This window comes from Pantherophis guttatus, chromosome 10 (genome assembly GCF_059756535.1).
Source record: "Pantherophis guttatus breed Tessera chromosome 10, ASM5975653v1, whole genome shotgun sequence".
Taxonomy (NCBI): domain Eukaryota; kingdom Metazoa; phylum Chordata; class Lepidosauria; order Squamata; family Colubridae; genus Pantherophis; species Pantherophis guttatus.
Genome location: NC_142072.1, coordinates 24,504,926 through 24,519,669, shown reverse-complemented (window position 1 = coordinate 24,519,669; position 14,744 = coordinate 24,504,926). Strand labels below are relative to the sequence as shown.

The 14,744-nt window shown below is 46.8% G+C and overlaps 1 protein-coding gene and 1 long non-coding RNA gene across 4 annotated transcripts in view; one reads left to right on the top strand and one right to left on the bottom strand.

Moving 5' to 3' along the window:
- The window catches only part of LOC117663302 (uncharacterized), a 45,995-nt gene that overhangs the window by 23,952 nt on the left and 7,299 nt on the right, over positions 1–14,744 (top strand). The gene's annotated exons all lie outside the window — the stretch shown is intronic.
- Positions 5,801–14,744, bottom strand: part of KCNQ4 (potassium voltage-gated channel subfamily Q member 4) — a 160,798-nt gene continuing 151,854 nt past the window's right edge. Inside the window, exons 14-15 of one of the 3 annotated variants that reach the window (XM_087876806.1) lie at positions 8,997–9,120; positions 5,801–6,074 (exon numbers count right to left, since the gene is read on the bottom strand). In XM_087876806.1, the coding sequence (XP_087732932.1) occupies positions 6,037–6,074; positions 8,997–9,120 (162 nt within the window). In that variant the 3' untranslated portion in view covers positions 5,801–6,036. Of the gene's footprint in view, positions 6,075–7,621; positions 9,121–11,850; positions 12,830–14,744 lie in introns of those variants that run through there. The other 2 variants (XM_060691415.2, XM_087876805.1) reach the window with 2 other exon arrangements.

The window sequence follows — 14,744 nt, the reverse complement described above, 5'->3', positions numbered from 1 at the left end:
ATTCCAGGGCATGGTGCTCATCCCCATTTCTTTAGCCAAGGGAGCCAGTGTTGTCCAAATACATTTTTCTTGGTCATCTGACCAGCGTGACTATATGCCAAAGGCATACGGAATACTGTAATCTTCCCACCGAAGTGATACCTATTCATCTACTCGCATTTTCATGTTTTCAAACTGCTAGGTGGAGAGGAGCTGGGGTGAGGACAGGAGCTCACCCCATTACGTGATGTTTGGATCTTGAACCCAGGCTATCAGTTTTCCAACTGACAAGTTCAGTGTCTTAAACCACTATGCTGCTTTGATACCATGTTTCCGCAAAAAAAAAAAAGACCGGGTCTTATATTAATTTTTGCTCCAAAAGACGCATTAGGTCTTATTTTCCAGTTAGGGCTTATTTTGGGGGAAATACAGTACTAAATGTGTCCGTCTGGGTGACAATCTTAACTAGGGCTTATTTTTGGGCTAGAACTTATATTATGAGCATCTTGAAAAATCAAGCTAGGGCTTTTATTTTTGGGTTTGGTGTCAGGCGGTCCTCCTTTCAGTACTCAAGAAAGAAAAACCCCGACTCCATTTTCATAGAGAAAGGTACTTTTACTGAGTATGAACTGAATGCAACCAAAGAAAAGCAAGGTCTGAGGCAATAGGCGCGAAAATCACATATAGAAAACATCCTTAGAACCCTCCCCACAATTGTCCAGTGAGGATTATCCAATCCGCATCCCCCCCTAGGGGCTATGTGGGGTGCAGCTTCCGATGGTGCCATTCTCCTGGTGTGCCACGATGATCGACCTTGAGTCAGTGGTGGGATTCAGCCAGTTCGCACCACTTCGGGAGAACCGGTTGTTAACTTTCTGAGCAGTTTGGTGAACTGATTGTTGGAAGAAATCATTAGGGCAGAGAACCGGTTGTTAAATTATTTGAATCCCACCACTGCCTTGAGTGGTTATCAGTGTTCTTTCCAGCTGCATAGAAAACGCTGAAGAAAACTTTCTTCCCTCTTCTCCACCAGCTCACTTCCCCCCTTCCAGACATTCAAACAGCTCCCCTCTCCCCCCATTACAATGGCAGCTGAGCAATCAAGCAATAAAACAAGTGATGGCTGACATTGGATCTTATTTTCAGGGAAACACGATCTTTTCTTCTGCGCATGCTCCAACATGGCGATGCCGGCCTGAGTCGCTGTCAGGACGGGCAGCATTTTGGGGGTTTCGGGGTTTCTTGGGGCTGTCAGGACCATCGGCAGCTCCACCCCCGCCTGGGAGAGTTTCCCCTCAACCTGTTGAGGGCTTTTTCGCCCTCCGGAATGCTTGGGTGAGGGGAGGCAAAGAAGAACGCCGCGGGAGGCTGCAGGATGCCGCGAGGCGCCCCGTGAGGAGGATCAGGGAAATTGGCTGCAGCGATGCCGGCTTCTTCCCCGCTCACTGGTCGGCGGCTGTCAGAACAGCGGCGACGACGTGGCAGGACCAATGGTGCCAATGGTGGACTGAGGGCGTTCTGGCACTGGCGGTGGAGTTGCGGAGTTGCAGCGGCAATGGCAGCCGCTGCGCAGCGATTGGGAGGGGATGTTTTAGCTGGATAAAGATGGCTGCGAAAAAGGGTGAGGTGGAAGTTGTTGGACATTCGATGCTGGCGGAGAGGCAAAGCGGAGGTCGCCAACGGAGGCATGATATGGCTCAAATGACGAGAGGGGATGGAAAGATCTGGGGTTGGAGAGTCCGGTGGATGGCTCTGGGATGGGGCCTCCATGGGTGGCCTCTCCTCCCCCTCCTCCCCCCCCTTTCTGGCCCTGTTATCGGCCTGGGAGTCAGCCTTCCTCCCCCCCTCCCCCTCTCCTCTCCCTTGTGTATACATCTATCCTCCTACGGAATTACTGGGCAACTACTGGGCAGCTTTATTTGTACCCCGCTTCAAATCAAATCAAATCATATTAATTACTTCCATCGAAACTCCCGGCAGATGGCGACTTGGACAGTATTTTGTGGACCCTGAGGGAAGTTGGCTGTTTGAACCATCTTTTATCAGAAGGGATGATACCATCAAATTCCTTGCCTTTTGGACATCTGGCCGGCCACTGTGAGAGGGTGGCTGGGAAAAAATTTTTCTCCCGCTGACTGTATAAACCAACTCCTTCCGCTGCTGTGAGAGAGCAGGGGATTCCGGGTTGCTGCTTATAAAAAGACCTTCTGTCCTAGGACTCTGTGGACCCTACCAAACTGCTTTCTCATTCTGATCTTATTTGATGTACTCGGCGGCGGAGCTATGTGCACTGCGAGACTCCCCCCTCTCGCAGGTTTGGCCCTCCACTCTATCGAGGGCCTACCTTAATGACGGGCTTTGGAACCCCGAGAGGTGGCATGGTGCGAGAAGGGGGTTGAGGGGTTTTTTAGCTAAATTTTTAACCAAAATTTTAAGGGGACCCGGGAGGAAGGGAGGGGGTTGTAAAAGTGGACCCGGGGGGGTTCAGATAGCAACTGAGCGGGGTGATGGGTCGATTGGCTGCAACAGAGGGGTCGTGAAAGGAAATTTAACCGGGGAGCAGGGGGATGATAGGATGGGCTGTGTAATTGAAACAATGAGTGGGAGGGGCAGGTATGACTGGCGCAGGGGGCCATATCATGTGCTGGGGGTGTGCACATGCTGTTTACAAGTAATTACGCACCCTGGCCCCCAATGCGCGACTCGTGTCCTCGGTTGTGCAGAGTCTCAGGCCCAGGGTCCGCGGCTGATGTTGTGTAATGCCAGGTCGGTCGTTAATAAAGCCCCCCTCATTTGTGATCTTATTTTAGAGGGGGGTGCGGACCTGGCAGGTATTACGGAGACCTGGTTGGGCCAAGAGGGGGGGGTCCCCCTCGTTGAAATGTGCCCACCAGGTTTCCATGCATTTCATCAGCCAAGGGCCCAGGGGAGGGGTGGGGGAGTGGCGGTGATTATTAGGGAGAGTCTTTGTCCGAGGGAGACCACTGTTCCTCAGATAGCTGGATGTGAGTCCCTCTTTGTGAAGTGGGGCCATGGGGTGCAGATGGGTTTGCTGACTGCGTACCTGGCTCCCTGCCACGTGGCAGCGACCCTGCCCGAGCTACTCGATGTCATTGCCGGGGTGGCGGTTGACACCCCCAGACTTATTGTCATGGGGGATTTCAACCTTCCGTCTGCGGGTGAGGCGTCAGAGGCGGCCCGGGAGTTCATGGCTTCCATGACGGCCATGGACCTGACCCAGTTAGTTCAAGGCCCAACTCACATAGGGGGACACACTCTGGACCTGATTTTTGTCTCTGGTCAGTGGTTGAATGATCTTGGTAGAGGGGACCTAGACATCAAACCCTTGTCATGGACAGATCATTCGCTCCTTCACTTAGACTTTCCTACCGCTTTCCCCCGCCGCAGGGAGACGGAACCAACCAAATGGTTCCGTCCCAGGCGCCTGATGGACCCCGAAAGGTTCATGATGGAGCTTGGGCCGTTTCCTGAGACTCTGGCACACGACTCGACCGAAGAGCTGGTGGCCGCCTGGGAGAGTGCGGCCGCCGGAGCTTTGGACCGCGTCGTGCCTTTGCGGCCTCTGACCCGATGCCGATCTCAATTGGCTCCTTGGTTCTCTGAGGAGCTAAGAGAGATGAAGCGTCGGAAAAGACGCCTAGAGAGCATTTGGAGGACTAGTCAATCCGATTCCGACCGGACACAGGTGAGGTCTTATATCAAGACCTACCTAGTGGCGATAAAAGCGGCAAAATCTAACCATTTCTCCGCTCTTATCGCATCTGCAGAGAACCGCCCAGCCGCCCTGTTTAGGGTGACCCACTCCCTTCTTCGGGGGGGAGTGCAGGAAGATCCCTTGCAGGGCCGCGCTGAGGATTTTGTGCAATTCCTGCATGATAAAGTCGCTCGGATTCGGGATGGCTTGGACTCCGATTGGATGAGTCCAGGGGAGGAGACAAGGGCAGGCCTTGAGAATATTATCTGGGAGGAGTTTGATCCTGTGGCTCCCGAGGATGTGGACAGGGTTCTGGGTAGGATTAGTGCCGCCACATGTTTATTGGACCCGTGTCCCTCCTGGTTGGTACTGGCCTCCCAGGAGGTTGCACGAGGCTGGCTCCAGGGGATTATAACTGCTTCTCTGAGTGAGGGTGCCTTTCCCGCCGCCTTGAAAGAGGCGGTGGTGAGGCCCCTCCTCAAGAAGCCTTCCCTGGACCCGGCTGAATTAGCTAACTACCGTCCGGTCTCCAACCTTCGTTTTGTGGCGAAGGTTGTTGAGAGTGTGGTGGCACGACAACTGCCCGGGCACCTGGATGAAGCTATCTATCTAGACCTGTGCCAGTTGGGCTTCAGGCAGGGGCACAGCACAGAAACGGCATTGGTCGCGTTGGTGGATGATCTCTGGAGGGCTCGGGACAGGGGTTGCTCCTCTGTCCTAGTCCTATTAGATCTCTCAGCGGCTTTTGATACCATCGACCATGGTATCATGCTGCGGCGGTTAAGAGGGTTAGGAATAGGGGGCACCGTTCTGCGGTGGTTCTCCTCCTTCCTCTCCGACCGCTCGCAGTTCGTGTTGGCAGGGGGGCAGAGGTCGACCTCGAGGCATCTCGCATGGGGAGTGCCACAAGGGTCGGTCCTCTCGCCCCTTCTGTTCAACATTTATGTGAAGCCACTGGGTGAGATCATCCGTGGTTTTGGGGTGAAGTGTCATCTGTATGCTGATGATACTCAGCTGTACATCTCCACCCCAGACCACCCCAACGATGCCCTTGATGTGATGTCTCGCTGCCTGGAGGCCGTGCGGGTCTGGATGGGGAGGAACAGGCTCAGACTCAACCCGTCCAAGACCGAGTGGCTGTGGCTGCCGGCGTCCCGATATAGTCAGCAGGTGCCATCGCTGACTATTGGGGGTGAATCTTTGCCCCCCACAGAGAGGGCTCGCAATCTGGGTGTCCTCCTGGACGCACGGCTGTCTTTAGAAGAGCATATGACGGCCGTGGCCAGGGGGGCCTTTTATCAGGTTCGCCTGATCCGCCAGTTGCAGCCCTTTCTGGACCGGGACGCCTTGCGCACGGTCACTCATGCCCTTGTCACCTCCCGGCTGGACTATTGTAATGCTCTCTACATGGGGCTCCCCTTGAAGAGCACTCGGAGGCTCCAACTGGTCCAGAATGCGGCCACGCGGGTGGTTATGGGCGCAACTCGTTGTGCCCGCGTGACACCCCTCCTGCGCGAGCTGCACTGGCTCCCAGTGGTCTTCCGGGTGCGATTCAAGGTGTTGGTTACCACCTTTAAAGCGCTCCATGGCATAGGACCCAGGTACCTTCGAGACCGTCTTCTGCCACCAATAGCCTCCCACCGAACCAGTCCGCTCCCACAGAGAGGGTCTCCTCAGGGTGCCATCAGCCAAGTTATGTCGGCTGGCGACACCCAGGGGGAGGGCCTTCTCTGTGGGAGCCCCAGCCCTGTGGAATGAACTGCCCCCGGAAATACGCAAGATCTCCGACCTCCGGGTGTTTCGTTGTGCATTGAAGACCCTGTTGTTCCGCCAGGCCGGGCTATCGACATGATAATTTTAAATTGGGGTATTTTAAATTTTTGGGGTTTTAAATCGGCCAAATCTATTTAATTATTTTAATTTTTAATTATTGTTGTGTCTTGTGTTTTTAAATTGGCTGTACACCGCCCTGAGTCCTTCGGGAGAAGGGCGGTATAGAAATAAAATTATTATTATTATTATTATTATTATTATTATTATTATTATTATTATTATTATTATTATTATTATTATTATTATATATACTACTAAAACATTTGTGTTTGTTTGCAATCTCCAATTGGGTGAAATGGTGCATCATAGGGCAAACGTTTTTGAATCAATGTACCTCAAAGGGGCTAATTTAAAGAATGCATCCAAAATCCAGCTTCTGTGGAATTGAAATTTGGCAACGTTGTGGCCACTTCAGTGCTACCGCAGTCAGCCACAGTAACATGATCATCATTTGCAACACTACTTGCCAGCTTCCTACAAGGAAAGTCAATGGGGAAGCTGGCAGGAAGTCAGAAGATGCGCCTACTGTCATTGCTTTTTTGCCCATCTGTAAAATAAGGAAAGGTTTAGGTAAGGAAATATCTCTGAAATGCAATGGGACACAGGTTATCTAGTTGCTTACAAATCTGTAGAACTCATGTAGAACCATCAGCCAATCAGCATTTGTCATTCCTGGTCAATACTGGTGCAGAAATAAGTGCTCAGCTGTTATCTAGGAACTGGTATTTTCTCCTTCCTTCTCAGTGTCACACAGAAAGCCTTCTAACTTAAAAATAATAATAAAATGGTCAATTACTAGTATTTCTCCTTGGCATAGTGGTGGCAACACTCATTATCTTGGTATGATGATTGTTTCTTGTGTAAGCATGCCTGGATCCCAGGAATGGGGAAGTGAGAGGCCCAGCGTCCCCTTCCATAGCAGCACAGACTCTATAGGATGATTTGGTCTAGTGAGAGACCCAGAGAGAGCAGTTTGGTCTGGCGGTTAAGTCACCAGGCTAGAAAACAGGAGACTGTGAGTTCAAGTCCTGCCTTAGCCATGAAAGCCAGTTGGGTGACTCTGAGTCAGTCACTTTCTCTCAGCCCAACTCACCTCATCTTACAGGGTGGTTGTTGTGGGGAAAATTAGAGAAGAAAGGTGTGCTGGATCTGTTTGTCGCCTTATATTATTTGTAAAAATAATAAAGGTGGAATACAAACAAACAAACAAACAAACAAATAAATAAATAAATAAATAAAATGCATTTCAAGCAGCAATATGTTCTAGTTCCTGCAGCTGAATTTCCTGCTGTTTTCCTCCTTTAATGATGTCCAACACAGGGCCCCCATGTCAGGAAAGGACTTACTCACAGCATGATGTGATCAACAGGGGGCTCACTCTATACCTTGTTGGTTCTCTAACAGTGTTTCTCAACCTTGACCTCTGTGCTGGCTGGGGAATTCTGGGAGTTGAAGTCCACACATCTTAAAGTGGCCAAGGTCACAACACTGATCTATACTAAGATCTGGAAATCCACCAGCAAGCCTGGCAATTGCAGAGAACTTTAGGAGTTGAAGTACACACATCTGGAGACTGAACAGATTGGGGAAAGCTATACTAAAACAATGGCACTTCACTTGGTAATTGACTTAGGTCTGATGGATTTTTGAAGACTGTAACTTTATTTATGTATTTATTTACTTACCAAATCCAGAGCAACTTAAAACAATGTCCTAAAATGCTGTACCATTTTACACAGTTACACAATACACAAGAACTATATCAGTAGTACATGTAATTATTAGATAATAATAAATTTCCTCAAAATAAAGATGGCAAACTGTCATTCCTTAAGGACCTTCTTTCTGGAAGAGTCTGGTCTAAAAGCTTCTAGAGCCGTAATGGCGAACCTATGGTACACGTGCCACAGGTGACACATGGAGCCATATTGATGGGCACACGAGCTCAGCTCCGGCACACATGTGTGCACTGTCCAACTGATTTTCAGGCCTTCTGGGCTCACCGGAAGTAGGGAAACAGGCTGTTTCCTGCCTCCGGAGAGCCTGAGGGGGCTGGGGAAGGCCCATTTTTTGCTCTCCCCAGGCTCCAGAGCCTTTCTAGGAGAGGCTGGGGAGGGTGGAAATGGCTCATTTGCTGACTTCCGGTGGGATTGGAAGGCCTGTTTTTTGCTCTCCCCAGGCTCCAGAGCCTTTCTAGGAGCCTGGGGAGGGCAAAAACGGCCTTCCCCACCCCCACTTCCACCCCCAGAGGCCCTCAGGAGGCCAGAAATGGCCTGTTTGCCAACTTCCAGTGGGACCGTTTGCCAATGTCCGGTGGGACCCCCCTGTGCTCTCCCGTTTTTGGCAAAAAGGTTAGCCCCACTGTTCTAGAGGATCATCACAGAGGAGACCAGACTGATTCATCTCTAGAATTGGGTACCAACTCAAATACTCAGACCATTTTAGGTGGGTCAATTCCATTTGGAGTCAGTCATCCTACAAGGATCTGTTATGCCAGGTAGAGCTGGCTTTATAAATCAAAATCATTTGACTTGCACTTAGACATTTACTGGTAGCAAGTGCAAGTTCTGCAAGACAGGTATAGTGTGTTCATAACGATTAATAAGTGGGCTACCACATTTTGAACCAATTCAAATTGCAAGTACTGTAGTCTTCAAAAGCAGACCCGTGTAGAGTTCTCTGCAGTAGTTTAATAGCATGGGAACAAGGGCATAAGCCAGTGTAACCTGGTCCTAGAAAACCAGTCGTTTTCATTTTTTCAACATTGGCAAGTCAGTCCTCAGAGTGTGGAACACCATTGTCCCAAACAGTTGAACCTTTGATGGTAAGAATGACTCTATAGAGCACTGGACACCAGGACAACTAGACACAAGAACAGTTGTCCCCCGAACGCCATCACTTTGCTAAACAAATAATTCCCTCAACACTCTCAAACTATTTACTAAGTCTGCATTACTATTAATCTTTTCATCGTTCCCATCACCCATCTCCTTCCACTTATGACTGTATGACTGTAACTTTGTTGTTTGTATCCTTACGATTTATAGTGATTGTTTCCTGATTGCTTATTTGTACCCTATGACTATCATTAAGTGTTGTACCTTCTGATTCTTGATGAACGTATCTTTTCTTTTATGCACACTGAGAGCCTATGCACCAAGACAAATTCCTTGTGTGCCCAATCACACTTGGCCAATAAAAAATTCTATTCTATTCTATTCTATTCTATTCTATTCTATTCTATTCTATTCTATTCTATTCTATTCTATTCTATTCTACAGAACCGCTGAATGTTGGACTAGATTGAGAGAAAAGAGAATGACCAGGGAGACTTTATCTTGCCTGCATGACAATGGCTACGGCTAATTCCAGGAAGAAATGTCCTTATTGAAAGAGGGGAGTTTTGCTTTTCCCCAGAGGCCCATGAGGAACACAAGAGGTAAAAGACTTCTCATCCGCTCTCTCTTACCATCAAAAGTACATGAGCTGCGGATATGAGTCTCCAAGTGGTTGGACCTTCCTGAGAGACAAGCCAACACCCTTGTCTCCTTCCCAGGCAGTGGAATTGCTACTTCTACATTTTCCCATTTTTCCTGTGAAGAGAAAGGAACCTTGTGGATTAGAGTTCAATCAAAATAGCATAAACATTACTTACTGGCGATGACCTTTTTTTAAGGACAAGGTCTCTGGAACGCTTGCAAGGACACTAAAGCAACAGCAGCAGGACAATTCTTCCAATGCCATTTTTAGGACCAGCTTTATATAACTGACTTCCAAGAGGAAGAAGTAATCATAACTATCCAACACTTGCATAGGTTAGGTGATAAAATGGAAAAAACAGATCTAGGTCAAACATGTGCCCAGAATTAAACACGAGTCCAAGTTTTTCAGAGGTATGCATTGAAAGATTATATTTGTCCCACCAATGGTTGTCTGTGCACTTATTGCTATCACAAACTTTGCAGCACTATATTGTTAGGAAGGCACACACACACACAACCAGAACACAATTTCTGAGTGCTAAAAACATGCAGAAAGGAAAGTGGCGGGGGTGGGGGTGGAATAAAGGCTCAAGAATTGCATATTGATAATTGCATGTGGTCTTATCAGGCAATGCACTGCAAGAACCAAGCCTGGTCTTGGATGATAATCTAAAAGATGAGTGAAAGCATCTTGCAAAACTTACTGAATCATTACTTAAGAAGAGAGATGGAGCAGAAATGACTGTGCTTGGAAACGTCCCCCACTGTATTGATCATGCTTAGATTGAAAGGACTATGATTAGGATTCCATGAGTTGTAAATATAAGCTTTTCAACCCCTTTGTCCATCTTACATTGACCAACAGGAAATAGTACGTGACCAATTTCATCCTCAATGGAACTGATCAGATAATACATGGCCTATCCTATGAGAGTCAAACCCAGGGGTGAAATGCTCCCGGTTCGGACCGAATCGGCCGATCCAGTAGCGATGGAGGCGGGTGGTTCGGAGAACCGGTGGCAAAAATCCCTGTACCACCCCCCCCCATTGCCCAGCTGAGCGGCACAATCATCAGGGGCTTTTTTTATTATTTTTAAAAGCATTTTTTCTACAACCTCTTTGGCCAAAAAAAATGCTTTTAAAAGTAAAAAAAAAAAAAAAGCCTCTGATGATCGCGCGGCTCAGCTGGGATCATCAGAGACTTTTTTTAAAAAAAGAAAGAAAGCCTCTGCTGATCAGGCAAGTCAGCTGGGATCATCAGAGGCTTTAAAAGCATTTCTTTTACAACCTTTACAAAGAAGAGGTTGTAGAAAAAATGGTTTTAAAAGTAAAAAAAAAAAAAAAAGTTGGACATGCCCACTCAGTCATATTACCCCCCCCCAGCCACGCCCACAGAACCAGTAGTAACAAATTTTACGTTTCACCACTGGTCAAACCCTCTACAGCAGGGGTGTCTGCTACAACTGGTGGCCTGTGGGCCGATGCGTCACATGCAGGCCACGCCCACCCCAGCTCCGCAAAGGGGAAAAATGTCACGATACGTCATGTGATGCCACGAGTTTGACAATCGTGCTCTACAGGTATCATTGCACTTTAGATGACTATATACAATCATTAGCTTTAGAAATTATCCAGGACCTATGCTCATCTAGCTAGCTAGCTAGCTAGCTAGCTCTATCTATCTATCTGTTGTCTATCATCTATCTATCCCTCTATCATCAACTGTCTGTCTGCCTCTCTCTCTCTCTCTCTCCATCCATCATCTAATCTAATCTAATCTAATCTAATCTAATCTAATCATCTATCATCTATCCATCCATCCATCATCTGCTTATCACCCATCTCTCTCTACCTAGCTACCTAGATATCTCTGTCTATATATCATTTATGTATATATGTATGTATGTATGTGTGTGTGTGTGTCTATCTATCATCCATCTATCCATCCATCCATCCATCCATCCATCCATCATCTACTTATCCCCCCCCCCCTCTCTCTCTCTCTCATCTCATCACTGAGAGCTTAAGATAAAATGGACCAATACCATTCTAATAGATGTTCCTTTTTGAAGATGTACAGTTATATTCCTGGTTTCTTTGTGAGAGGAACACCTCTTCAAAATCTGAAGTCAACATCCCTGTGAGCTTGTGTGCAGTTTTGAACAAACCTTCATATGTGTGAAGAATACAAAGTCTCAGTCCTACCTTTCTGCCTCCCTCTTCTCCCATCTCACTAGCAGTGCACTGAAATGCATCATTAGATAGTTTTAATTGTTAGCAACAAAATTATTAATGTGACCCGTCATACCAAAATAATGAGATGGGTTACATGAAGGTAAAGTTTTGAAAACACAAGGATAAAACCAGGGAGTTCCATATCACCTGAACAATTCAGAGAAGCAGAGGATGATTGAGGAAACTCCAATGGAAGGAAATCCAGAGCAGAAGATTTCTGCATTCACAGAAGACATAATTTGAATTTATTTATGATTGTAATCAATCATCAATATGTTCTCTCCCAAAGATCTTACCAGAAGCAAAGTTTCACAAATATCTGAGATCTAAGTCTTATATATTATTATTATTATTATTATTATTATTATTATTATTATTATTATTATTATTATTATTATTACTACTACTACTACTACTACTACTACTACTACTACTACTACCCCTTGAATGTTTCTCAACCTTGGCAACTTTAAGATGTGTGGACTTCAACTCCCAGAATACCTTAGCCAATATGCTGGGAATTCTGGGAATTAAAAATCCACACATCCCAAAGTTGTCAAGATTGAGAAACGCTGGCCTGCCGGAAACTCAGGTGAACTCTAGATGTTTGTTTGTTAGTTTGTTTGTTTATTTGTACAAGGAAACAAGTAACAGTATAGACATAGACATGGACACATGAAAAAAAATTGGCACAAATAAAAGGATATAAATAGGCAAAACATAGCCATAAACACATATAATGATTACATATCAATGGGAACAGTAGGATAGGGATGGTAGGCACGCTGGTGCGCTTATGCACACCCCGTTAGGGACCTCTTAAGTAGTGGTGGGTTTCAAATTTTTTTACTACCGGTTCTATGGGTGTAGCTTGGTAGGCATGGCATGGCTTGGTGGGCATGGCTTGATGGGCATGGCAGGAGAAGGATACCGTAAAATCTTCATTCCCTCTCAAATCCAGGGGAAGGTTACTGCAAAATCCCCATTTCCTCCCAATCAGCTGTGACTTGGGAGGCAGAGAAGAGATGTGGGCGGGGCCAGTCAGAATTTTTACTACCGGTTCTCCGATCTACTCAAAATTTCCGCTACCGGTTCTCCAGAACTGGTCAGAACCCGCTGAAACTCACCTCTGCTCTTAAGGAACATGAAAGGTCCACGGTAGACAGTTTAAGGTAAAAGGTATGGGGGTTAGAGAGACTAACAACCGGATCAGGTAGAGTGTTCCAGACATTTACTACTCTATTGCAGAAGTCATATTTCCTACAATCAAGATTAGAGCATTTAGTTTGAATCTATTGGTAGCCCTTGTATTATTATGGTTGAAATTAAAGTACTCATTTACAGGTAAATAATCTTATGAACTAAGCATAGGTTGGAACATAGAAGGAGTAATTCGAGGCTATCCAGACCTAAAATTTCAAGCCTGGTGGTATAGGGAATGTTCTTCAAATGAACCAGGGAACAGCGATTGAGCAATGTCAGTCCAGATATCAGAACCTTCTTCTTGATGTGGCTGCTGATCCACTGATATTCTTGGAGTGCGCTCAGGTTGTAAATCCTCAAGCAACTTTTGACACAGCTCCCCCTGGTAGACGAATGAAAGTGCAAATAAATTCCACAGAGGTTAACAAAGGTGCTCCTTTGAAAATTTAGAAATATGTCGGTGGAAGATCCGCTCTGATCTACGAGCTGTCAAATGCTGGCCTGGGCATGCTAAATAAAGCCCTTGCTTTATGCTTGTCCATTAATAATCTTTATTCTTTGAAGGGAACATTATTATTGTTGTTATTGTTCAAAACCTCAGCATTGGGGGCACATTTGGATAGATGTGTGACTGGCCCTCTATGAGGGAGATGGGCAGTTTCGGAATTTGATAAATAAACAAACATACATCAATCAGCCCAGAACAAACAAATGGCATTTGCTTAATGACCACAGAGATCACTTTACAACTGTTGCATTTGCTCAATGACCACTGCAAACAAGTTCATAAAATCAGGTCAGTCACATGACCGATCCCATTTATAATGATCACGAGTTAAAACCGTGATGGGCAAATTTTGTTACTATCTGCAATGAGATAGAGGACATAAGTCAATTGCAACGAGAAATGCCAAAAAAAAATGCCTATACTGATGCCGCAGCTTCTGAGTCCTCTTCAAATTAGGGATTCTTGGTGCTTTCTGAGCTTGGCTGTTTTTTTTTCAGACATTTCATTGCCCAAACTAGGTAACATAATCAGTTACCTAGTAAGGAGTGGGGTTTGTGAATTAAAGTAGAGCATCAAGAACCCCTCATTTCAACCCTGAGCTACAGTTGTTCTCTTTTATCAGCTCTTCAAATTATACAAATGTTGTGTCAAACTGAATAGGAAAAATGGTTTCCCCCTCCGTGGCATCTATCAACTGAAGATGGACCCGCTGACTGCCCCTCCCCCTCCTCCCAGAGAATTCATGTTCCCAAAGACGTCCCCAGATAGTTCAGGCATTCAGAGACTGAAGCTCTGAACTCTGTCAAACAACAGCCCTGTTCTTTTCCTGGCTAACCAGAGGAAACTCACGTCTGCCCAGAATGGTCACACAAAACCTACATTGTCCTGATGCACATTTTCTTGAGATGCTTCTGAAGTCAGAGCCTGTGGAATGAGTGGGTGAATGTGACAAATATGACTCTTGGGAAGGGGGGAAAAAGAGATGTGCGAGAGCCTGAAGTTGGCACAGGGATGGTGTAATGGTATGTGAGAATGACCTTGGGAAACAAGGGGAGGGGATGCTGCCTAGGGAACTATTAAACAAGAGAGGCAGTAGCTCCCAGTGGCTAAAAGGCCAGAGGGAAAAACTGAGGAAGGATCTTCCCTAAAGGATCAAGCAGTTAAAAGTGCCGGTGGGAGTTTGTACCTTGTTGTGGTCCACCAGCAGCCTGCAGAGCTGGCAGCAGAGTCTGTTCTGCCCCAGCTCCGGATTTCTGAGGATATTGACACACACCAACAGTCCTTATCAAATTTATTAAGTAGCAAGAATAAACAAGACCGGCAAAGGTTGGCAACCAGCCCAGAAAACAAGATATGATAAACCAAAATATTCTGATAGTAAATACGAGTTGTTTCCAGCAAGAAAGCACTAGCTGCGTGCAACTTAAATAGGCTAAGGGAGTGACCAATTATCCTCAAGCCCTACTCTCGAATAGACCTCCTCCTCCTGAGAAGCCACTCCTGCCTTTGGGCAGCCGTTCGTGCTCGAGCATTGAGGAGAGGCTCCTCTACTTCGCTCTCTCCACTTGAAGGAACCTCTGGAGGTTCTGAAGGCCCTGGCTGAGTCTCTGCCTCTGGCACCAAATCCTCTTCAGCCTCCTGGCTGTCCGATGCGAGCACTGGCTGTGCAGCTGCTGGTGCAACACCACATCAGCCTCCTCGTCATCGGGATCACCCACAATCCGCGCAGGCTGCTGGCGGGCCACAACAGAGTCAGACAGTGAGGAGGCTGGGGAGAAACATGGGCCAG